Here is a 27459-nt window from a genome sequence, read left to right on the forward strand (position 1 = left end):
TCTCCCTGTGTTTATTTGTGTTTTTCTCTGGTTAATACAGTTTTTCTCCCAAATCCCAAGGAGGCACATTGGGTGTCCTGGAGATTCTAAAGTGGCTTTCTATAAGGGAGTGTTGGGGTGTAGGTGTGGGTAGGGAGTGGGCTTTAAGATGGACTAGGACTCAACCATTCTAGAGTCTGAACAGGGTTTAGCAGGTTTGAGAAAGATACATTGCACAATTTAATGAGGATTGTTCAGTCAGTTGCTTTTAAAACTATATTACATATTAGATGATGGTCTAATAACATTTACTATGACAAAGGGCAGCAACATATGAAAAATCAAACAAATACTATTCAAAACAATCTTTACATTAAGACAGATTTACACTGTTTAAACAGACAAAAGGCACATTTTTATTATGTAAGAATTTAAATGGTCCATATTAAAGTGGCAATCCTTAAAAGATACTGTATTGAAAAAAAGGTCAAGAAGCTGGCAGAGTAGCTCAATGTCAGTGGTATGTTATTTCTTGTTTGAGAAGCTACTTAAGCAAATTAGCCAACCATATATATTCTTTATATTTATTGTTCTATTCACTGTGCGTTTTCATTCTGACATTTTGATGGCTTCTAGCAAATACACATTATAACTTGACACACTTAATAATTAACATACCTCATTTTGTTCCTCATGCTCTAAAATTGCTTGAAGAAAGGCTCTTCTCTCATGGCTTGAAGACTTCTGGTCAAACATGCCAGCTTGTATGACTTTTTGATCAACATTAAGTTTATATTTTGCTGCAGCCAAGATCTTCTCCTCCACGCTGTTGACAGTACAGAGACGCAGCACTCTCACCTCATTCTGTTGCCCAATACGATGAGCCCTATCCTGAGCCTGCAAATCCTACAAACCACAAAAGACATTAATACATTTTTATATAAAAAATTTTAATCTAACACACAATGGAATCATTCTGTTTACTGCAACAGCAAAGGTAAGTCCTTAACATTGATGTGGGAAAACCAAAACCATGCAGGCACTTTATTTTTTCATAAAAAATACTTTCTTTATAATTATGTTGAACAGGAATACATTCATATGAAGTTTCATTCAACATTACCTTATAAAATGAATAACTGTATAATTAGGACACATATTAAGCAATATTTTTTAATATCTGAGCATGCACATACTATTTGAATAATTACAGTTTGGTTCTTTATTTGTACCTAAAAATATCAGTTTTAAATGGAATATTACGTCTAAAAGACTAACTAACCTGATGTGGGTTCCAGTCACTGTCAAATATTACAACAGTGTCAGCAGCCTGAAGGTTCAAACCCAGACCTCCAGCCCTGGTGCTCAACAGGAAAATGAAGTACTGTGAATTTGGTTCATTAAACTTCTTCAATAACATAGCACGGTCTTCAGATTTTGTTGTGCCTATAAATTATTATGCCAAGTTTAGAAAATGTACTGAAAAGACACTTTTTATCACAAGAACCACACATATCAAGCACTAATAAAGGAAGAACCATGTTACGGACCAAATAATTTTTAAAATAATATTGCTTCCAACTCCCAATGTACCAGAGACTGTTCTATACCTCATTTGCTTTTCAGATAAATTTTTTTCATACCGTAAGATACTAATACATGATTTTTCATCTTAAGGTTTATATTTTAAAGGCATGTTCATAATAAATAAAAAATGAAGTGTCATATTACAAAATTATATGCTTCCTTCAATTTATACCTTTTTAAATTAAATACAGATTTTTTTAATATGCCATTATTTAAGCAAATCTTTCTAGATCTTGTCTGCATTTAGTGTATTGTATGGTTCATGGTCTTTATTAATGACTCCATTCATGTGGTCTCTTCAGATGAACATCCTTCCTAAGCTTCTATTTCTTTTCCAGAGCATCCCTATATACAGTACATTAATAAATCTTATTATATAATAAATTATATCCTCATTTATTTGGAATTTGTGACATACACACAATCAAAAGGTGACTCTACAAAGACCAAAAGTAGAAGGTGACATGGCACTACCTTTCAATTTTATTATTGGGTGGCAAATATAATATACTATAAAGACCTGGAAATCGGCACAAAATTATAATTTTATACCATCCTGGTCAGCAATGGAAATCGAGTCTTGCTGTACTTCTTTACATTCACTGCTTTGTACCACGTAAATATTAACTTTTGTCAATATACCAATAATCCAGCTACCTTTAGAACATGGACCCAACGCACGAATGCACTTCAAGGCAAAGAAGCATTTATTTGTTGCTCCACTAGACATTAATCAGCTTTTTCAATCTTCTTAAACCTAAAAAGTGGCTAAGGATAGGTTGATTGTAATAGTCTATACTGCATTAATAGCATGTTGACTTATTTTGCTTAACTGGAAGGATCTCAACCCACCTTTTATAACTCAGTGGGTAACTCACGTTCTACATTATTTGAAATTGGGAAAAAACCTAATTTTCATTTAGAGGATCTGCTCAAATCTTTAAACATTACAAGATTTAACTGATAAAAATTAGAAAACATTCAAAAAGGGGAGAAAGATTATATTTATTTTGTGTGTGTTTTTTTCCTGCTGCTCTTGGTTCTCCTCTCTTTCTAGTACTTTCTGTTGGGGTAGAATTCTTGTTCTTTTAGGTTTTGATTTTTCTAAGTTTTCTTCAGTTTTTAATGCTCTGAAGTTTTTTTTCCCCATGACTGATTCTGAAGTTATTTATTCTGCAAATTTTAATCTACTTGGTTGTACACTGTTACTTTATTGAAATAGAATTAAATAATTTTAAAAAAACTTATTTTACACGAAGTGTTTGTCTTTATTTTGCTATTAACTTAAATAGATGTTTTGTGGTCTTTTCATTGTTAGTGGAGAATTTACTCAACTACCCCACATGACAGCATACAAACTTATGAACCCTTCTTGTGGCATATGTGCCTAATGCTTGACTGCAGCCATCTTAGATGGAAGAACGTGATATTGCGCAGCACTTAGCAGTCCTCCAGCAAATAATAAAAGTTTTCACTGCAGTAACAAAAATGCTAGTGAATAGATTTCAAAGTTTTAAGTTAATAATAAACCCTTAAAATAAATGTATATACAGTATATTCCCACTTCAGGGTAAGCACCATACAGTATGTGTAAATTAAACAGATTGTCCGCTATGAAGTGTGCTCTCACGGCCCCATGTGTAGCTTTAAAATTCAAATATATAATTAACTTGCTGACAACATGACAGTCACCTGAAAATTACCTTATAATGTATATGCTAAATTCAACTGATGTACTAACTTTTAATATACTGGTAATAATAACAGGTCATACAATATTTCATCTATGTATGCTACCTTCAACACAAAAAATTTACAAAGATCATCCAACTTCAGGTTAAATAAGCACCTTTGGGAAAAGCATAAATCAGTTGAACAAATTTCTATAATATCAGACTAAGGCATAAGTTCAAATGATAGCTGAGCTCTCACTGCACAGCTACAAATTAATGCAGAATTAATTATCATAATATTGAAATAACTAGGTGTGCATTATAAGATTTAAATATGTTGTTGTACCTTGACACTTTTATAAATATCCAGGTACTTTTCACTAAAATTGACCTTTCTAAGCTTGCAGCACCTGAGTGTCCTGACTGCATTGGATGAATTCTGAAAAGCCCTCTCTTCCAAATAAACAAGCATGTCTACTCCAGGACTGAACTGGTTTTTGCCAAATTGTTTAGAGACTACATTTAGGTCCATAAATATTTGGACAGAGACAACTTTTTCTAATTTTGGTTCTGTACATTACCACAATGAATTTTAAATGAAACAACTCAGATGCAGTTGAAGTGCAGACTTTCAGCTTTAATTCAGTGGGGTGAACAAAATGATTGCATAAAAATGTGAGGCAACTAAAGCATTTTTTAACACAATCCCTTCATTTCAGGGGCTCAAATGTAATTGGGCAATTGACTCAAAGGCTATTTCATGGGCAGATGTGGGCACGTCCGTCATTATGTCATTATCAATTAAGTAGATAAAAGGCCTGGAGTTGATTTGTGGTGCTTGCATGTGGAAGATTTTGCTGTGAACAGACAACATGCGGTCAAAGGAGCTCTCCATGCAGGTGAAAGAAGCCATCCTTAAGCTGCGAAAATAGAAAAAACCCATCCGAGAAATTGCTACAATATTATGAGTGGCAAAATCTACAGTTTGGTACATCCTGAGAAAGAAAGCAAGCACTGGTGAACTCAGCAACGCAAAAAGACCTGGACGTCCACGAAAGACAACAGTGGAGGATGATCGCAGAATAATTTCCATGGTGAAGAGAAACCCCTTCACAACAGCCAAACAAGTGAACAACACTCTCCAGGGAGTAGGCGTATCGATATCCAAGTCTACCATAAAGAGAAGACTGCATGTAAGTAAATACAGAGTGTGCACTGCAAGGTGCAAGCTACTCATAAGCCTCAAGAATAGAACGGCTAAATTGGACTTTGCTGAAGAACATCTAAAAAAGCCAGCACAGTTCTGGAAAAACATTCTTTGGACATATGAAACCAAGATCAACCTCTACCAGAATGATGGCAAGAAAAAAGTATGGAGAAGGCATGGAACAGCTCATTATCCAAAGCATACCGCATCATCTGTAAAACACGGTGGAGGCAGTGTGATGGCTTGGGCGTGCATGGCTGTCAGTGGCACCGAGACACTAGTGTTTATTGATGATGTGACACAGGACAGAAGCAGCCGATTGAATTCTGAGGTGTTCAGAGACACACTGTCTGGTCAAATCCAGCTAAATGCAGTCAAATTGATTGGGCGCCGTTTCATGATACAGATGGACAATGACCCAAAACATACAGCCAAAGCAACCCAGGAGTTTATTAAAGCAAAGAAGTAGAAAATTCTTGAATGGCCAAATCAGTCACCTGATCTTAACCCAACAGAGCATGCATTTCACTTGTTGAAGACTAAACTTCGGACAGAAAGGCCCACAAACAAACAGCAACTGAAAGCTGCTGCAGTAAAGGCCTGGCAGAGCATTAAAAAGGAGGAAACCCAGCATCTGGTGATGTCCAGGAGTTCAAGACTTCAGGCTGTCATTGCCAGCAAAGGGTTTGCAACCAAGTATTAGAAATGAACATTTTATTTCCCGTTATTTAATTTGTCCAATTACTTTTGAGCCCCTGAAATAAAGGGATTGTGTTAAAAAAAATACTTTAGCTGCCTCACATTTTTATGCAATCATTTTGTTCACCCCACTGAATTAAAGCTGAAAGTCTGCACTTCAACTGCATCTGAGTTGTTTCATTTAAAATTCATTGTGGTAATGTACAGAACCAAAATTAGAAAAAAGTTGTCTCTGTCCAAATATTTATGGACCCCACTGTATCAGCCTCACTCACTACACAACGAAACAACTTGGGATCCCGGTTTGAAACCCCCCAGGCAGACATGCGGTCCAGTTCCACCCTCTGGAAATGACACTCTATCTGCTGCAGCCAGGTGTTACGTGGGTGACCAACTGGCCTGGTCCAGCCACTCGGATCCCCAACAATGAGAATCTTACAAGCCGGATCACACTTGGGGAAACGTGCCACATGGCCGTAGTGCCATAACTGACGCTCCCTCACAATGCAGGTAATGTGCCTCATTCGGGACTCCATGAGAACCGCTCATTCGACACAAATTCAAACCCAAGGATTTTCCGGAGAGACACAGTACCAAAGGAGTCCAGTCTTTGTCTCAGGTCACAGAATAGCATCCATGTCTCGCAACCATATAGCAAGACAGGAAGCACCACGACTCTAAAGAAATGGACCTTCGTCCTTTTGCATAGATATCGGGAGCACCACACACCCCTTTCCAGCAACCTCATGACCCACCATGCTCTCCCAATCCATCTACTGACTTCATAGGAAGAGTCACCAGAGACATGAATGTCACTGCCAAGGTAAGTAAACCTCTCAACAAGGTCAACTCTCTCTCCGAAAACAGACACACTGCTGATGGCTGTGCCCAAGAGGTCATTAAAGGCCTGGATCTTGGTTTTTATCCAGGAAACTCGCAAGCCCAGCTCAGTCTCTCAAGCGTGCTGATTAGAGCCTCCATTGACTCCACGAAGATCACAGCAGCATTGGCAAAGTCAAGATCTGTGAACTTTTCTTCACTAACAGATGCCCCACAGCCGCTGGACCCCATGACCATTGCCCAACACCCAGTCCATACAAGTGTACTTTTATCTGTCCAACATTCAGTCTCTGTTAAGTCAAAGAGACTTCTCCCTGTTATCGACATGGCTTAATTTCATTTACAAATAACAAATCTATAGCATGCAACATCTTAACAAATGATACTCTAAAACATTGAACTTGAAGCTCTTTGAGCTCTCAGTAACATTGTGTTGACACTGTTTGTAAAGACTTGCCTACCCTAATCTGTCTTTTCTAATATCAACGTGATTAACAGCAGCCAGCAATACTTTGTCATAAATAAGCATATCACTCAATTCTTGCATGCTTCCCAGACCTCTCAGACTTCCACATTCAGCAAGCTGGCTATGGATAGCAAAGGTCAGATCTCTTGACAGATTTCTGCTAGGTAATCATAATGTTTAAACATTTTAGGATCTATTCACAATTTAAATTTAACTGATTTATTGCATGTTATGTTATTCATACTGTACTCTTATACTGTATCTCTACTCCTTCTATTTTTTAAGTAAGGTTGAAATGTAATGAAAAGTAGGAAGACCCTTGCAAAAGGACGTGGAACTATTTTATTTCTGTATTTTGGCCTTGTGCTGTTTCACCAGAAAGAACTATAAATGTTTACACTGATAGGAATCCTTCTAACTTTTTCTTTTCTGTTCTCCTATTTTCATGTTGTTTACAAGACTATAATCAGAGCTGTTTTGCAACTGCCAATTTACTGGCTTTGGGTGTCACCAAGTATCAAACCTCAAAACAATGCTTGACTTGCTGAAATAATACAAATATATATTTGATTCTGTCAATAATACATACAAAAGTTAACTGAATGCAAAATCTCCTAAAAGCAAATACCAATCAGCAGAATATAGTTGCATTTTAAAAATAAATAGTACAAGGCTACATGGCACCACAGCTTTCAGTTTAAGCAGACCACCTTCTTACCAACTTCATTATCCATGTTGCACACTTACCATCTAACCGGAGGTACAAAAAGTTACGGAAAACAAAATAATCTTCCATAATTGTCATCAATGAAGTCATTTGGCAAAAAAGAAGAACTCTGTGTCCTGTTGCTCTGAGTTTTGGCAAAATGCGATCTAGAAGCTCAAATTTTCCAGAGGCTCGGTAAAGGTGTGGTCTAAAAAAGAAAAGCAGACAGTGTTTTTTAAATGCTGCTAGGACAAGTTAAAAAAAAACAGAATTTTAAAATGTTCTGCTGGAGAACATATGGGCTTTAAGTTGTTTATAGTATTTAATTTTGAGAAAAAATAAATTAAGCAAATTCTGTAAATTGATCAATGAAGAAGGCATAATTATTATGTCTGAAAAACTGGGTTAAATCACAAACAGGTACTGCTCTAAAACTTGCTTGATAAGATAAAGTGAAGCAGAACTGAAGAAAATGGCGAAATTGAATTATAGTTTGAAGAAAAAGGCCCCAAGGCAAAGGACTGAAGACAAATGAGTGACTTATATATGTGTGACTTTAATTGGTATAAAGTGTGTGAGAGAAGAGCAGAATGTTGATGCAGTAAGTAAATATTTAGATACAGGCATTGAATTTTTTGGAAAGCTGGGAAGTTCAGCTACATGATTTTTTGAGTGCAGAAAAGGGCTGAGGCACAGCAGTGATAGCCAGAGTGAGAAGTGCATGGTATCCCCCCATTCTGATTTTTATAGCTGTCTCTCTAACAATGAAGTGTCTAGTTTATGAAAGCAATGTGAGAAGCAGTATGCTGAAGGGGACTGATGTATAGTAGATAAAAGTAGAACATAAATTAAAGCTGGAAATAACAACTTAGATGGAAGACTTAATTTGGAGATGAAAGAAGTAGTGCCTAGGATAAACAGACCAAGATGGCTTAGCCATATGGAGCAAAAAGCAGAGGAATATTGGGTAAAGAGATGCAACAATATGGAAGGTTGGCCAAAGAAGATATATTTGGTGGTGGTATTAGAGGATAGGAGATTTATGGGTATCTTCACAGAGCACGCCCAAGACAATAGAGAGAAGAGGAAAAAGATATGTCTAGAAGCCAAGTAATCTAGGTAAACTGAGAAAATTAGTAATGCTGATGATGCATGCAAATTACTTTTTAAAATTAAAATGTAACTCACCCATTTATGATACCATTAGGATACTCCAAATGCTCTGCAAATGACTCCTTAAAATGAATAATAGGCAATAAATAAATCACTGAGGCAATTTAATAATGTACTTTGCTATCACTCCTGAACAAATTAAAAACCATACAGAGCTTGGTAAAAATACAATTACAGTATCTCAAAAGTATACTGAATTAATGAGAAAGCCCTTAGCCTTGTAGTTATTCAATGAAATCAACAAACCTAATGCTATATACTATAACTGCAAAGAGCTTTACTACCCCAAAACAGGAGCCATAATTAAATAGGGCACCTTTTCATTGTAGGCCCTACTGCCACAAATATACACTCACATTCACTTTCATATGGGCCCAACTTAAAATCCCCAATAAACCAAGTATGCACCTCTTTGGAATGTGTAGGAATAATCAGAGTTTCAGCAGAACAACACTTGTCAATATGAGAAGAATGGGCAAGCTCCACACTCTTGGGTGGGATTAGAATTCAAGAAAGTCTGAGTCAAGTAGCAGTAATGCTAACACTAAGCCATTGTGCTACCCTATTTTTTAAAAATATAAAAATAAAATAAAGAGATTGTTACAGTGTAAAAAAATTAGGTAACAGGTACCAGGTGTAATTTTAAAAATACAGAATGCATTCTAAAATTATCCAATTAAAACATTCACCATTTCGTTCATCTCTAGAACCAAGCAACAGTCATATTGTTTTTTACTTCCCATGCAGAAACAGCTAAAAATATTTATTCATCCATCCAGACCACTACTGCAGGATCATGAAGAATTAGTCTGTCATAGGAGAGCATACAAACATCACAAAGACAAGAAGAAAACTAAATGTGATGCTCTAAGCACTGTATAATTGTGTGGCAAGTAACAAACATACTCTTTAAATTCTGTCTTTAATATAGCAAGTCATTGTGGGTTTTTTTTTTAATAAAATGCAAACCTCAATATGCTGAAACATAAACGGGTGATTGCAAATTTTTCTTAGTTGCATGATGGTGTTCATGAGAGTTTTAGCTCCTCCTTTGCCCTGATTAAAAGAAAACAATATATATTAAAATCTTTGTAAATTTCTTAGGCATAAACTAACAAAATGACGTTATATAGTACACAAAATGCAGTATATTTTCAACATACAAAAGAGTACATCTAAACATCTTAACATTAACTATATATTAATGTAAAATATATTGTCAGGAGAAAAAGTCATATGAATGAAAAAGGATTATTTTCAGTCATATTGCTACAAAGATGACATATGTAATTCAAACTAAGCATCAACTCCTACACTCAGGCTAAATTTCAGACAGATTAACTAGAAGCTTATGCATAAACATACCATGGTTATCAAACAAAAAACACAGTTGCTCATAAGTGTTTAATATTAATCAAAAAGCACAAAAGCAACTAGCTAAGTATCATTAGTTAATGTGTAGAATTCACAAGCCTTTTGGTGATGTACGTTTAATATGCACTGTACATCAAAATTAAAAACCATATTTGCTAAAACTATAGTATTTACTAAGTGACTTGGAAATCATTTATGAATTGTGATTCTAGATAAAATTATACATTATTACATAAAATTCCCTTCAAATGATATGCCTTATCCATATCTATGTATGTCATTCACTGCTTTTCCTACTGGGCTGTTCATTTCAAGTCTATATATGAATCAGTCGTTTTTTGAATCAGGGCAAACAGCAGCGGAAATTTCCCATAAATTACCAATTTTTGTACTATCAAATTTTTTTTCTAATCAATATTTTTTTGATAGCTATTTCACTATTATTTTCTTAAACAAACTATAAAGCATTTATCCAGCACAACCTCTGGCTAAAGAAATAAAAGTCAAGAGTTCCCCATCAATACTTTTAAAATTTGATTCTTCAGTTTACCTTTTTGAGCTTTTTGGTTTTTATTTTTAAATAATTTATTAATCACAGCTGGAATACTCCTATTAATTTGATTACTTAGTTTAATTTTGCTCTGTCTTGGATGTGCACATTTTCCCTTTCAATGAAAATCAGAATCATAGTTAAAACCAATTTTTATATGCATTTTTTTCTTGGTTACTTTACTTGTGCCTTAATTCTTTCAAAATAGCTGAGGAAAGCAATAAGCTACTCAGGTAGAAATAATATCACCTCTTACACAGAAGTCATTAAATCTGTGCCAGTATCATTTCTGCATGGTATTAGAGCATCTATAACTATATAATGCAACTCACTCACAAATCAAAAAAAAAAAAAAAAAAATTTCCTGTTTAGCTAAAAAGTCAAAATTTTCCAGGATGGTACATCTAGGGCAGTAGGTATCCACCAAGAAAGGTCATTTCAATATATCAATATTTATGAGAATTTTTTTTTTTGATGGATTTGATTTACTCTAAACCTCTGAAGAATGAGATAGTTATACTTTAAAGTTTTGATGCTAATAAAGTCCTGTCTAATAGAAAGCTATTTTTTTTTACCAATTTTTAGCTTTGAATGAATCAATTTTAAATCACTGTTGCAATATTACCGAATACCGCTTTAACACAGAGTTCTTTTGCATTCTCTTTCACACCAACACCAAGGACTGTATGTAGCATGTTGAACAATAAGCAGTTCAAGTGAACTAATATTAGTCCCTGTCAAATACTGCATACAGATAAGCACTTATTTACACAGTATATCCGGCATATCCAATTAACAATTGACACTATAACTAAGCCCTACTGACTGACTTACAGGTATTTTTTTCCTATAAGAAATAATATTGAACATTCTTCAACAATACTATGTGTGTCAGTTTTCACCTTAAGGAATAGCTTTTTGAATGAAAAATAAATACACAACAATTTGGCAATTTAATGCATTCAATAACAAGCTTTTTAAATAAAAAGAGACTTAAAGAACTGGACTTGTTCAAGAAGTACATGTATTATAGAAAAATCATCAGCCACTAAGTTCTTCAGAAAAAGGGTTGAAAACAATGTACAAGTTCTTTACAAATGTTAATAGATCACTGGTTTACATAATTTGAGTTTTGAAGGGTCTTTGATTTCAACCTGTAAATCCTACCTATTGATACTGCACTGTGAATGTTAACATTGTAAAATAAACCTTTTCTTTTCAGTAAAATGTCTTTTTCAACTGCTTAATAATAAAAGAAGCTTTAGGGATCAAGAAATTATATTAAAAAAAAAACAATGTTACTTTAGATTTACAAAGTAACAGTTTGTTTTGTAAGAGTGGACATATTATTAGGAGAGATATGGTTGGTAACTTTTTAATTTATGTTTAGTTAGTAAACAGAACTTTAAAATATCCTCTACATTTCCCTGTCCATGCAATCCCACCAGTGCACGTTGTCATAGATTCCTTTAAGGTCTATTACAAAAAAAAGCATTTATAATTCTTAAGAGGTGTGAAAGAAAAAAATTATTAACTGCTTGTAAGTTACTAATGGATAAAAAAAAAACAAAACGAAAAGAACTAACAAAGCTGTTTTTAGTATAACGGCAGGTTATTCATACAGGAGTTTGTCATAAGAAAGGGTGCAGTAACCTGACCAAGGATAGTTTTTTCTTTTTATGGAATTCATCCATTAGACACAGGAAAGATGACTTTTCTTTCTTTAGGGGCCCTTTTGTATTGTACACAAAATAGAAACGGATAGTTGATACACGCAATGTAAGATTAAATGCTTAGATACATACATATTGTGCTTATTGAAACGTAAGGGGGAGGGAGGAAAATTATTAGTTTCGAGTGACACAGAGGAACTTTGCTCCTCTGCCTTGCAATGTGGAATCCACAACATGGAATTAATTGTGCAAAACGTTAAATTTGACCTAAGCAAAGTAAAACTCTTATTTTATTTATTTATTTATTTATTTTATATATATATATATATATATATATATATATATATATATATATATATATATATATATATATATATATATATATATATATATATATATATATATATATATATATATATATATATATATATATATATATATATATATTTATATATATATATATATATATATATATATATATATATATATATATATATATATATATATATATATATATATATATATATATATATATATATATATATATATATATATATAAGCAAAATACCCGCGCTTCCAAGCGGAGAAGTAGTGTTAAAAAAGTTATGAAAAAAGAAAAGGAAACATTTTAAAAATAACGTAACATGATTGTCAATGTAATAGTTTTGTCACTGTTATGAGTGTTGCTGTCATCAAGGATTTGATTATCATTATTTCTTTCAATCAGGTTCGTATTTTGAGGATGTGTTGTGTTCAAGTGATATACCTTGTTTGTGAACCGTTGTAAAGATAACAGGTTTCATTCATCGAAGTGTTCACTACCCAAATCGGTACTCATGAATAAGCATAAGCACAGTCCTTCACCAGCAATTTTAACTCCGTTACAGCAATTTTAACTCTGTTACAAAGTGAACTGAACAAAAGTTTTGTTTATACCCTGCGTCTTCTCATTAAACTTGTATCTTGCAAGTATCGTATTCGTCGTAGGCATAACAAACGCCAGCGGCAGCCTGTCTATGAACTTAATTTAAACTTTAGTTTTACACCGTGCTTTGTTTCCGAAGTAGCTGCACTACTATGCAAGAATATGCTTGTATGTGTCACTTGTTTCATATTCTTTTGCTGCCTTCTCAATTGTGTAATGCGTTTTTTGAACAGGTTTCATTCATCAGTTCAGCACTCCGGTTGTAATATGACGAAGCGCAAGCTTACTCTTGAGAATGCAATGTATAGTTGTCCAGAAGGAAAGCAATCTTGCCTGAAATCAATGGCAACCTTTTGTAGGGTCTGTCCCTGAGACTTATTACTTGTCATTGCAAAGCAAAGCCTTACTGGAAAATGGAGGCATTTGAATTGAAATGGGAGATCAGAGGGTATAACAGGGATGCGAGGAATACATTGAGTGTGGAGAAACTCTAGAGACAGCGTGTGTATTAACTTGTGGATTTTTCTGTGAGTATTTGGTGGCAGCGTGACAAAGTTGCTTCTTCAAGACCGCGTTAGCTGTGGAGCTCAGCTCGGAGCATATTCTTTTCCTACCTTGTCAACTGTGTAATGCGTTTTTTAAACAGGTTTGATGCATGGAAGTGATCACTCGTACTGCGTTCAGTCAGTTCACATGAGCTGCTCTCTTGTGTGATATTGCGATGTCCACGGCTTTATTTAATGTTAGCTAAGACCCGGCACTTAAAAGTTTCTCGCTACAGCAATTTTAACTCCATTACAAAGTGATCCAAAGTCTTGTTTATACCTCGTGTCTTCTCATTAAACTTGTATCTCGCGAATAAAGTATTCGACGAAGGCATGACAAACGGCAGCGGGAGCGTGTCCATAAACTTAATTTAAACTTACAGTTTACACCGTGCTTTGTTTCCGCAGTAGCTGCACTTTCTACGTACTGCGTTCACAGTCAGTTCACATGATTACATGGGAGGTGTGATGATGTGAGACGCAACCCCCCACGGCCATTACGCGTTGAATTTCGAAATGAAACCTGCCGAACTTTTGTAAGTAAGCTGTAAGGAATGAGCCTGCCAAATTTCAGCCTTCTACCTACACGGGAAGTTGGAGAATTAGTGATGAGTGAGTGATTCAGTCAGTCAGTCAAGGCTTTGCCTTTTATTAGTATAGATGAGAAATCAGTCAAACAATGCATTATTTTCTGATCTATCTTAATAATCTGCGTTCATTATTTATAAATTTAAATGGCTTAATTAAAAAAAAAACACCATTAAATCCTTTCATTAATAAATATTAATTTTACATCTATTTTGTATTAAAACATTTTATCATGGATTTAACAGGTAAAAGTCACATAAAAATAACACACAAATTGTGTACTGCTGGCAGTATAAAAATAAGAAGATCACAACAGAAAAATAGATATTAGTGGAACTAATGAAAAAAAAAAAAACTGCACATTTTACCTTTTTGTCCTTCTCTGATCCATCAGTAAGAAGAATTCCTTTTCCTTGCATGTGTCGGTATAATATTTTCTGTATTGCTGACATGTCACATTTAATCACATACTCCACCTGTTTTAAACAAAAAGACAGAATTAAAGAAAAAAAAAAGTTTACACATTCAATATTTTAAATGAATTAAGTAGAAGCGTATATGATATACTTCAGTAGGATCTAAATAAGACCCCTGATAGAAAACAGGCTGCCACTGACAGGTTCCTGAAAGACAGTACCTTTGTGTTACCATTATAATGTAAGTCATCTGTTTCTAACAGCAGATGGCACCTGAGTGTACAAATTACATGAAAGTGCTTGAACAATAAGACAAAAGAGCATGTGAAATAAGGATTACTACTTAGGAATAGGACAGAAGTCACTTTAATATTGCAGTTTCTACTGAAGCCTAGTATATTGTATACTTCCTGAAATACCCAGCGTTGCCCGGGAGTAAAATAGTGTTTTGTTTTTTTTTTTTTTAATTGTTTGAGAAAAACATCATAAAAAAAACACAACTTTAAAAATAAAAATAAATTAACAAAGAATAAAGACTCGCTAATGTTCTTGTCTTGCGGTCTTGTATGTATGTTATTATCTAGTTGACGGTCGGAACCGACCAACTCTATTTAATTTGAAAGGCAACAGGGGCGTGATGGTGCTCACACATAAAGAACTTTAAAAATAAAAATAAATTAAACAATAAAGACTCACTAATGTCCGGGGCGCAGTGCTGCTTAAACATAAAGAATGCTGGCCGTCGCCTCCTATATACTAAGTGTGTAAGCCCGTGCTGTTAAAAGCACGGGATCCTAGAAAGTATTGAAATCATCAGAACTACTCTGAGCATCTCCTTGCTAGGAGGATTTGTGTTGCCAACGTGCTTGCATCGTTTGTACATTAGCAACTAAGCGACGATCTTTGTTAGGAGGTTTCCGTTTGCCAGTGTGCTGCCGTCACTTGCGTATCCTTGGAGCTGGAGCCCTCACCCCGACTCAACGTCTCACTTCCGGGCCGGACTGACACACACACTTGCACATGTAGAACTTGATTAAATTTCAAAAGCAACAGGGGCGCATGGTGGCGCTCAAACATAAAGAATGCTGGCAGTCACCTCCAGTTCGCCCTCTGGTGGTCGTTCCAAGTGTCAGCTGAATGATAACATGCATACAAGACCGTAAGATCACCCCCCACCCTACCCAGAAGGGGGTGGGTTAGAGTTGATTTGATCCTACAGTATTTTTAGTCGACCATTGAGAAACATGTGCGCCAAGTTTCATGAAAATCGATCCAGTCATTCGGACATGACGCTGGAACATACATACATACATACACACATTGACATATATATATAGATATAGATATATATAAAGATATATGCATTAGGAATAACTTACAAAACATAAATGCAGACATGTTTTATGCAGCTTGCACAACATACAATCTGGGTGTAATCTGGGTGATGAAATACTGGCCTTGTAACATGAAATCTATTATTTAATAATTGGCCTAGAAAAATCTTTAGGTTCAAAAACAATTGATGTAAATATTATCATTACATACACACCTCAGGCTACATAATGCATAATTTACATAATTTAAGATTTACATAATGTTTTCTAAAAGGTCTAGTAAAAAAAAATTTGAGTTATGGAAATTTTGTGTTACCCATTTTGCAAGCTATGTAAAAGATCCACATGCTGCACTAAAGAACCTCCTTCAACATTTAAGCCTGCTGTTTAACCTTTAACCGATTAGTTACCAAAAAAAAAAAACATTTTTTGTGATATTCCTTGCAACTTCTTCTTCATCTACTAAGTGAATCCTTTCTTAACTATAACAAAAATCCTGCCCACAGTGAGCTACAATAACTTTAGGAAATACACAAGTATCACCAAAGCAAACTAAATATTATTTGTTTAAAGGTGTTTTTAGACTTGGTCGATTTTCTCTGTGCTGAATATGGAGATGATTATTTACTTTCTTTCAATATTGTTAGTTAAAATGAATTTTACACGGCAAACTTTCAGGTGGACCAGATATAACAATATATACCCCTTAGGTGTGTCATGGGCATCTTGCTTTGGGAAGAAACAATCTTTTCCCTGGAACATTCATCATTGAGGGTCAACAGCAGCTATGTTTATCCAACCCCACATTTGCAGTAGTTATGTGGTTTCTTTACAAAATATAGCTCTGTGAACAGAATGTCTAATCTGAAAACTAGAAGAACACAAGAAAATTAAACCCTACTTTGCTTACTACAGAAAGGATACATTTCACTGAGGTGACTCTTTAGAAGATGAAAAGCTCTTCTTGTGGGAATACAGTGATGTACTTTAAATTCAAGTAGACAGCAGATATAGCAGGAGAGTTTAATTTCATTATATAATGTTGCATATTTACTCTCCACTATACAAACGTGATTTGGATAGGAGTTACATATCTACTGTATATTGGCCTGTAAATCTTTGTTAGTAATGCTCATTTTGGAAGGCATTTACTGATTACTACATTTAATTCTCCCTCAAATTCTGCATTATGGCCAAAGTGCAATCACATTTAGAGGATGCTCCATCGCCATCCACTACTCTTGAGATACAAGATGAAAAGGTTTGGACATCTGTGGAAACTGTGCTGCTATTATTTCTCACTACGTATGTACTGGATATGGTTTGATTGAATTGATCACAAGTGAATTTATATCTTTTCTTTTTATTAAAAAAAAAAAAAAAACAGTGATTACACGTTGTACTTTACAGTTGCAGGGACCTGGGTAATTCCATCCCATCCATAAAAAAACTAGTCAAGCTTGTCTTTCATATCCTCAGGAGCAACAGGAACATTCTTAACAACATGAGGGATGGTACAATGTTAAGTAAAAAAATCTAATTCCCAAAGATTTTAAGAGTTATGACTATTTACATTTACATCTGTACTGTTATTCAGTGAAATCTACCAAAGCACTTTTCACAGCGAACATTCTGTACTCATCAGTTACCTTCTTTTCCATGACTAGCCAGCTTAGTCAAACATTTTTCCCAGTGCTCCATGATGTGTTGCAAGGCCAGTGTGACATTAAAGAGCTACAGAAGCCATGCACAGAACTTTGATGCATGCATACAGAAATATCCTTGCCAAACTGCTTTGGGTCATGACTTGATGTCACCTGTCAAGGGGTAGGATATATTCCTATATTCACTGCAACACTATAAAAATTGTTTAGGAATGGTATGAGGAATGGCACGAGGAACATGATAAAGAGTTGAAGCTGTTGATTTGGCCTCAAAATTCTCCACACCACAATCTGATCACGTTTAGTCTGATCCATATAGGCTTCACCTCACAACTTACAGGTCTTAAAGGATCCGTTGCTAACATCTTGGTGCCGGATACCATAGGACACCTTCAGAGGTCTTGCGGACTCTGTGTCTCGATGGGTCAGAGCTGCTCTGGTAGCATAATGGGGGACCTACATAATATTAGACAGGTGGTTTTAATGTTGTAGCTGATTGGTGTATAACAGAAACGACTGTGCCAGAGCCGCATAAGTAATTTGCCTGCATAATTAGTTATGTGCTGGAGCCAAATCCAAAACAAGCCTTGAAGGATAAGTTGAAATACTCGACAACTGTCTTAGATTCAAAAATTGATGTTTTTGGTAAGTTTTTAAGCTATTCCTCAGTGCCCCATAGACTACAATGTAAAATTCCAGTATGTGCAAGATATATATTTTTAAATTAAAAGAAAGTAGTTAACTTTAGAACACAGTTGACATGGCAACTGCATATATAGCATGTTTGTGAAGAAGTAACTGAATAGAAAAATACCAAATTATCCCTTAAAGGAGGCCTGCCCCTCCACAAGACAGAAAACAAATGTGTCCCTGTTAAACAATGACAACTAAAGACTTATTACTGTTTACAAGGCATTTCTATCATCTTTATTGAAGAAAAAATGTAAAGCATCTGCACAAAGATTAGAAATGAAAAAAAGACATTCCTCTGTGAATGGAGCCACATCTTCAAACAATGAAACACGCCTGTCTCAAACTGCCATGGTATGGCTGTGTGTGCCCCAAGACGAACTCTTGTGAGGACAATTATATACTGTATATATATTTTTTACTTGTTGCTAGATGGTAACCATTGTTTTTAATTTTGCTTGGGGTTATCGCTCCATCTGTGTCTCAAAAAGTGTTTACTATTAAAATTTTCTATATACAGGTCAGATTTTGTTACAACAAAGTGCCAGGGACCTAAAAAATATTTTGCTGTAATGAAAATTTCGTAGTAATGAGATTATATATTTGTCGCTATAGTGCTTTCCTTAACTTGAACCCTGGCATTTGCAATCATTTCAATAACTTCTTTCACTCTAATTTTCATCTCCTCCTGTCTGCAAGTTATGCTGATAAGAATTTTTCTCAGTATTTCCTTTGCGATAATACATTTTCAGGGTCCAAATGATGCCCAAATCCAATGGCTGAAGCATTGACATGTAATTGGGTGGGAGGAACTCAACTCGAACATTATCTAAATGTAGAAGCATGCTATGAGCAGTACAAAAAGCAGAATCTTCCTTTTCTTCTTCATATTGTGAGGTTTCTGAATGACTCGCCGAAGTGCGTCCTGAAGCATGACTGCCATGCCTGTGGAAGATTGCTTGTCACAGTGCTGCAGCAGAGCACTGGAGAAGCAAATCCGAGCGGATCACAGTTGAGTGCCTGTTGTTGATGGGTGATGCAAGTAACATTATAATGCAGGGAACAGTATTACTTGGTCACTAACTTGGCCATAACCCTGCCTGACTCCTGTGTCTGTGTATAGGAGAGTGGTAGATTCCGCTACAATAAATAACCGTGCTGTTCCAGTTTTAAGCTGAATAAAGCTGTTTTTGTTAAAGTACTGAGACTTGTCAAGTTGTTGCAGCCAGTTTCCCAAAATGTCTTGAGTCATCCAAGCTCGCTGGTTTGCTTTACACTTGCAGGGAAGGAATGCAACGCGCTTAAAACACAGAGGACTGTTTGAATTGCTGATGATCAGAGGAGTAACTGCTTTTTTGACGTCTTGAAATGCAGCAGTTTGCATACGTTTGTACCCCAAGATTTTTCTTCTATTTTTACTCGGTCTTTCAAGAAAGTTGACAATGACGATGGTGAAATTCTGAATTTACTGGCATCGTCTTTTTTCTTTTTACCAGAAACGAGTGCCGCAAAAATGTCAAGGTTTTGTTCTTATGTAAACTATTGTTGTTTTTTTGTGTCAATGGGTGACAATGAGTTAAATTCCAATGGATGTTTTTCAAATGTTGATGAGCAACAAGCAAAAGGTACCACTGAAAACCACAGAAAATAAACACAGCAAAAAACAATACAAGGAAAGCTTGAAGAAGGAGAAAAATTTATGTTTCTGTTCAGTCATTGTGCACAACTGAGCTATGACCACAGAACTAACTACTCTGTGGATGATTCATTATTTTGTCTGCTCTGTGGATGACTCATTCAGTCATTTCAAGGTCTTTTGGGCACTGCGTTGTAATGAAAGTATCTGCTGAACATAGTTCATAGTAACAAGATTTTTATAGACTCTGTCTTATGGGGAAACTGTTGGGACTGTAAAGCACTTCGTTGTAATTAAAATTTCGTTATAAAGATATTCGTTGGAACGGAATATGACCTATACAGAAAAATGTCAAGATGCTCGAATATCATTCTTTGATTTTCTTCTAAAAAAATATTGATTTCACTAACCTTTTCTGGCAACTGGGATTCAACTTCTTTTTTCAATCTTCTAAGAAGAAAAGGCCTCAAAACCTTGTGAAGACGTCGTATAATTAGAATGGTCTCTTCCTCATTCAAATCAACCTTCAATTATATAAACCAAAAAAAGATACAACCATGATTAGATGTTCTGTAATATAGCACAGATTAGGGTTCCTTCTGATTATGTGGGTAAAAAATATAATAAACAGCCAAAGCCAATTCTACAAATAATGCATCTTCATTAAAGAAAACAATTTTACATTAACAAAAGCTACAAAAAAATCAGTGAAATGAAAGGAAAATTGTTTTTACTAATGATTACAGGTTTTACAATTTATGTATTTAACATGATAGATTGCACAACTTCAACAAAAAAAAGATTGTATTAAAGTTGCTCTTAAAGAGCTCAAACAAATAATGGCGTGAAAAAATAAATAAAATCAGCCTTTTAAATACTATACCAAACTGATAAAACATTAGTCATCCATCCATCCATTGTCTAACCCGCTGAATCCGAATAGGGTCACGGGGGTCTGCTGGAGCCAATCCCAGCCAACACAGGGCACAAGGCAGGAACCAATCCTGGGCAGGGTGCCAACCCACCGCAGGACACACACAAACACACCCACACACCAAGCACACACTAGGGCCAATTAAACATTAAAATTTTAAATACATACTTTGACCATACAAATGGTCAAAAATAATTTTAACAGTAGGAGTGTGCAAAGGTACTGGCAATATGACTTGTATGTACTTTTTAAAATGAAAAAGCGGGAAATAAACTTAATTCCTATTGAATTTTACACAAGCAATCAAAAATCAGTACTATTAACAATAACTGCATCAATAAATTAACTTATACCCTTTCTCCTGTCATTGCAAATGGTGCATTGAACCACTGTTCAAAGGTACTACAACTTTTAAAGATGGTAGGTAGCAAAAAATTCAGCAGAGCCCAAAGTTCAGGCAGCTTATTTTGCAAGGGAGTTCCTGTAAGCAGAAGACGTCTGGGTGCCACATAATGAGTGTTCAGCACTTGTGTAAGTTTACAGTGGTGATTCTTCATGCGATGCCCCTCATCAACTATCATGTACTTCCAGCGTATCTGCCAAAAGTCAAAGCATTAAGATTACATATTATTTAAAATGAAAAGCTGCTTTTGAAATTTTATATTCCAAAGAAAGAAATGTTCTTAATTATGGTATGAATTTCCACTTACAAAAAAATCTTACATAAACAAAAACATATTCTACAAATAAATAATATTACCTAAAAATAATGTAAAGGTAAACCTGTATATTCTACTGCTATGTCTCTCGCAGTGCTAGAATGTAAACTACTGATGTTACCGCTATATGTACTGTAATTCATGCAAGTGCGTTTTCATTGCCAGAAGCCTTAGACAGTGCAGCTCATTTCGGCGGCACCTTGGGGCTTTAACCCTTAAACTGCCACATACTTGGGCGTTAATGCATCCCTGGATGCCAAATACTTTTTTGCTGCACTTTAACTGCACGTCACAATTAACAAAGAAAAAGTGAAATTTTAATGGAAAACATTTTTTTCATGCAAAGTTACTGCATCACAATAACTGCAACACTGATCATTTTACACACTGAAAATGAACTGTAAAAACTATTTTAAAAACTACTGGAACAATATGTAAAAAGTGCAACTGACGCCATGGATGAAAAAAAAAAAATCACTGAGCCAACTGCGCTTGAACAGGCTGCACACAATCACACAGAGGTAAGCACTGACGCTCTCAGACTAGTCTAGTGCAGGGGCTCAATCCCAAGAACAGTGAGGCTTGCAGGGTGTCACGCTTGGGTCACAGAATTGCACAGAAACACAGGAGATTGTAGAGACAGGAACTTTATTCAAACACTTCAAACAAACATGCCTCTTTCAGAAGTAAAAGGAGCTCAGTATGCAGTTAGTTATCAATTAAAGAATAGACAAACATCACAGGGGAGCACAACCCCCAACAGGAGCAGAGAATGTCTGGGGGAGGAGAGAGAAACAAAGCAATCAGCCAAAAAGGACAGGTACGGTTCAGGCTTTTAAGTAAGCATAGCGTCGCACGAGAAGACGCAATCGAGAAGACGGTGATGTATTTATTTTTATGGTGGAGATTCCAGTCTTGACCCGACCTGCGGGCACTCACAAACGGAGACAAAAACAAAGTAAACCAGTAATCAAACAGCAAATAAAGAATGTAATGAAAACAAATGAAATAAGAAAACAACAATGCTACCCCTGTTCCCCTTATGGCAATTGCACATTAAATACAACAAAGCACAAACAAAACACACACAGTAAATCATGAAAAAGTTCCTGAAAAATGGCAACGGATGAAATGTAATGATGAAGATAGATAGTCCAGAGATCCGCATGTTGAATGGGAATGTACAGATAGTCCTACCGGTAGTTCCTGAAATGGTGAAGACGGGTGGATGGTTTCAGGAGCGCTCCTTGCTTTGCAGGATGGCAATGAATCCACGTACAGTCCTCATGTACACAGGCAGACGGCAGACAATCCAGACATACGAAACGATCCAGGACAAAATTAATAAGTACAGGTAATCCAACAGAAGGCAGACAGGAACTTGAAACACAAATTACAAAAACTTTTTTGTTTGCTTTTAGTCACCAGCTTCGTTTCTAAAAGCCGCGCTGACATCCTTTGACCTCAACAGCTCCAGCACCCTCAGCAGAAGACCAATCAAAGCCACTACAGGGACTGCTGGGAGTTGCAGTTTCAAATTCTATTGGCTACTTTCACCATCCCAAGTCGCGGTTCTCTCTACAGTACAGTATTGCCACGAAAAAAGCCATAAAAATTGCCGAGGATATTTGCGGTTTCCACTAACAACTATTAATTAGGTTCTAAAGAAAAATCCGGGAATGACTGAGGCCGTGAACTTTGAACTGCGACTTCGCGGGGGTCTACTGTACATATATCTAAATATTTTATACACACATATATAAAATCTATTATATTAAAAAAATCTTGGGTTGAGACGTGATCATCTTAGAGAGACACTTTGACGTCACACAAGACTTGACATTACAACTTTAGGAAGCAAGACCTGTGAGATGGTGACTTTTGCACATCACGCCCTACTTACAAACAATTTAAAACAAGTTCATGGACATGTAACCTCGGAGTTGCTGGAATGCTTTTGGCAGACACAAGTCATGTGCTCCTAGCTCTTAAAAATGTTATGCGTTCTAGATGGCACGTGTACGACTAAGTGAAGAAGAAAGAGCAGCGCGTCGAAAAGAAGGCAAAAAAGGATACACAAGAGAACAATAATAATCTATGTGCAAATTCAGAAAATTAAGTAAGTAATAATCAGCCCGGACATCACACGAGAGACACTATAACTACCCAAAAGACAAAGCAGTGAGACAAAAGGACAGCTGCTGTACAGGCTTTTAAATGATCGATGCACAGTGTGACAAGCAGAAGATGCAGCTCGGCAGCAGCAGCAGAAAGACAGCAGCTGATCCATCCACATCTACTTAGTGTGCTTTCAGCCCTCGCAAACAAACACGAGCAGCATAGGCGCAAAGTGGCAGGGGGGGTAATATGAGCAAAGCAAGGACAGCTGCTGTACAGGCTTTAAAATGATCGATGCACAGCGCAAAAAGCAGAACACACAGCACGGCAGGAGGAGGAGTAAGCAAGCAGGTGATCCGTCCGCATCTCCAAAGCAAGTGTTCAGCCACCCCCTTCACAACGCAAGCAGCAGAAATGCAAAGTAGCTGGCGCATAGCGTGCCCCAGGGTGGGTGGAGGTGGTGGGCTCGCGCCCCCTAGTACATATACAGTAATCCCTCGCTATATCGCGCTTCGACTTTCGCGGCTTCACTTCATCGCAGATTTTAAATGTAAGCATATATAAATATATATCACGGATTTTTCGCGGATTTCTGCGGACAATGGGTCTTTCAATTAATGTTACATGCTTCCTCAGTTTGTTTTCCCAGTTGATTTCATACAAGGGACGCTATTGGCGGATGGCTGAGAAGCTACCCAATCAGAGCACGTATTACATACTAAATAAAACTTCTCAATGATATACGATATGCTTCCCGCGCGCTGCTTCGCACACTTAAAAGCTCTTAACAGTCCGTATTGATTTTTCATTGTTTGCTTTTCTCTGTCTGTCACTCTCTCTGAGAAATACAGGCAGAAATTTATCCATCATGCAATACCATCAGGGCGGCGTATGATTGGCCCCATTATTTGCTCCTGACGGAGGGGGTGTGAGCAGAGAGGCTGTTTGCACAGTGGCTATTTGCTTAGAAGATACGGACACGCCTGTAAAAAAAATGCTGAAAGGCTACCATCACGTTGATCCCTTCATTGCACTGCTTTATCTCGGTGCTTACATACTTAAAAGCACAACAGCCCTATTGATTTTTGATTGTTTGCTTTACTCTTTCTCTGACATTCTCTGCTCCTGTTGGCGCACCTTGAAGAGGAAGATATGTTTGCATTCTTTTAATTGTGAGAAAGAACCCTCATCTTTGTCTTGTCATGGAGCACAGTTTAAACTTTTGACTAAAGGGTGTTACTTCATGTCTAGAGGGCTCTAATGATGTTAAAAAACGTATTTAGAAGGTGGTAAACAGGTTTTCAATGCTCTAACTGCGAAAATATTAGATTTATACATAAAGAATCCTACTTCTTGGAAATCCATTTATCTGTCTGGAGCGGATCAACCGCTATAAACAAGGGTTTACTGTATAACTGTGCGAAGAATATTTATAAACAGTGTGGGAGAGTTTCTAAGAGCTTAAAATATATAAAAATAACCATACAAACATATGGTCTCTATATCGCGGATTTTCACCTATCGCGGGGGGGTTCTGGAACGCAACCTCCGCGATCGAGGAGGGATTACTGTATGTATATACATGCTAGAACACAATGTAAGCTTGCTCTTTTGACAATACAAGAGGTATACTGTAGATAAGAATGTGAGACTTGGCCTCTGTAGAGCTGTACAGTAAACGCTGGTTTTATTCACATTTTGCAACAAACAGTAATTTTGAAATCAGTTATAATATTCATTTTTAAATGTACTACTATATGTTTTATAAAAAATTTATTACCTTATGTGTGCAATCTCAACACACAGAAAACACACAAGGAAATTTCTTGGCTTAAAAATGGACATAATCGGTAAGTTTTAAGACTTTTATTTTCATGTTTGAACCAGTGCCCCATAGATGCCAGTTTAAACTACATAAACAGACACAGTATTTTTTTAAATTTGTAAAACATTCTACACTTAAAAAATCAATTTCTGTGCCAAATTAATATATGCTACGAGTGTGAAAAGATAACTTGAAAATTATTGAACTTATCCTTTAAAGGCTCTGTTTTGGTGATAAGCCTCAATACTCTAGTAGAAGAAAATATAAAGATTCCAGCTAAGCTGGTAGTTGCCATTAACAATGCTTCATATCCTCTTCATAGCATCTTGGTTAACTTGCATAGCATCTTAACCACAAGGCTCATTCTTCTATAGTTCTCCAAAGAGAAGTACCAATGGTATTTTATCAAATGCCATCAGACTTTAGAACATATTTTCTTCCATATTATTATGTAAATCAGCTAACAGACATATTTAACTGTTTAACTGTTGTTCGTATACTGTAGGTAGGCTGCTGTTAACACTGCAGTTTACCAGTTGGATCATCAACTATCAATGGATAGTATATAAAACATTTAAAAGGTGGAATAATCCATCATTGATTTGAAGGACAAATCGTTGTGGGTGTGGGATTTTACATACTATAACCATTAAATGAATATCATTGTTTCTTCTTTTTTATCCTGTGGGTTTTACATGAACATTTGTTAGAATTGTATGTAATAATGCAGCACATCATACACATGGTTCTATGTAGTAAGGCAGGGTCTCAAGAGAGAACTCAGCTGGTATCATCAGGAAATGCATCACTTGCAGAGTTTAAAAGCCGTATTAATGCAGTCAAGGCAAGGAATCCATCTATAGCTAAAGCAGTAAAGAAGCTGCTTCTGAGAGCTGTATCCAGGTGCCACAGATTTCAGATTGGCCACCAGCAGTTACCACAGTGCAAATGTGTGAACTGAGATGGATCGTGGTGCATGCCCACAACAATAGACTTGGTGTAGTCGGCAGAATACTTTTCAAAAATTGGTAGCACAATGTCAAAATTACTGTTATGACAGATGGCTGGGGCCCTTGCACCACTGGGAGGCTGACATATTGGAAGGACCAGTGGAAAAGATGTGCAAAGGACACTGCCTCCCCTGGAGAGCTAGATGGCAGCCCCCCTGGGTTGCAGTGATACCTCGGATTCGTACAGAGCTTCATGGGAATTCGCTGCAACCCTGTTGGGTTCCGTGGATACCGCCAGGGGGATCTGTGGAGGTTGCAGAGCCTTGCTACACTGAGCTTTCACCACACCTGTGAGTGATTCCAGATCCAGCTAACAAGCCACTTGGAGCACTCCCAGGAACAGCATAAAAGGAGCTGCCTGATTTCACTCATGGAGTCGGTTGGAAGAGGAATGAGGAAGAGAAAGGGAAGAAAGAGGCAATATGTATTGGTGCTTGGACTGTTATTGAACTGTGCTGCAGTGGGAAGTGTGGGAAAAGCGATTCCCCAATATAAGAAACATATGCTGTGTGGCAATGTTATGTCTGCGTCTGTCTGTGTTGGATTTTGGGTGGATTTTCTACTGGACAATTAAGGAATAAAAAGGGAGACAAGATAATATATACCTTTGCAAGAATGTGTTTATCCTTAATGATGTACTCATATGTAGTCAACAAAACATTAAATTTACCACCACGAAGCTGTGGCAGGAGGGAACGTCTCATGGCTGGTGTCCCCTGAAAAAGGAAATATGAATTATTAGTACTGTACAAAAATACTGCACAGATATGTACATAACATATATCAAGAATAGACAATAGGTGCAATTTTTCACATGGCATATGTTGAACAAACTGGGCACTGCCTATTCTGCTAGGATGTAGTATTACACCAGGCCTGTTAAGACAGTAGATTTAACAAACATCCAGCAGTGTAAATTCCCATTTACATTACAAACTAAATGAATGAACTTCAGCTTCTATTAGTACCTTCCAGTTATCTGATAACAAAGGACCCTCTGAAGACTTCTTGAGCCAGAATGTGTAAAATGTACGCAAGGCAGAAAAAAATACCTATAAGTCAAGAATAACAACTGGGGTGGACAGAATAACTCACCTATGGAAAGGCATTGCTCTTGTACTTGGAAGA

General features: G+C 36.3%; 1 protein-coding gene across 3 annotated transcripts in view; it reads right to left on the reverse strand.

Annotated features, from left to right (window-relative positions):
* The window catches only part of smarca2 (SWI/SNF related, matrix associated, actin dependent regulator of chromatin, subfamily a, member 2), a 151822-nt gene that overhangs the window by 41539 nt on the left and 82824 nt on the right, over window positions 1-27459 (reverse strand). For all 3 annotated transcript variants that reach the window (XM_039758580.1, XM_039758578.1, XM_039758579.1), the window contains 9 exons: window positions 26937-27047; window positions 21013-21255; window positions 20136-20249; window positions 14354-14461; window positions 9300-9386; window positions 8346-8392; window positions 7199-7365; window positions 1262-1425; window positions 658-885 (listed from right to left, as the gene is read on the reverse strand). In XM_039758580.1, coding sequence (XP_039614514.1) covers window positions 658-885; window positions 1262-1425; window positions 7199-7365; window positions 8346-8392; window positions 9300-9386; window positions 14354-14461; window positions 20136-20249; window positions 21013-21255; window positions 26937-27047 — 1269 coding nt within the window. The remainder of the gene's footprint in view (window positions 1-657; window positions 886-1261; window positions 1426-7198; window positions 7366-8345; window positions 8393-9299; window positions 9387-14353; window positions 14462-20135; window positions 20250-21012; window positions 21256-26936; window positions 27048-27459) is intronic.

This window comes from Polypterus senegalus, chromosome 7 (genome assembly GCF_016835505.1).
Source record: "Polypterus senegalus isolate Bchr_013 chromosome 7, ASM1683550v1, whole genome shotgun sequence".
Lineage (NCBI taxonomy): Eukaryota > Metazoa > Chordata > Cladistia > Polypteriformes > Polypteridae > Polypterus > Polypterus senegalus.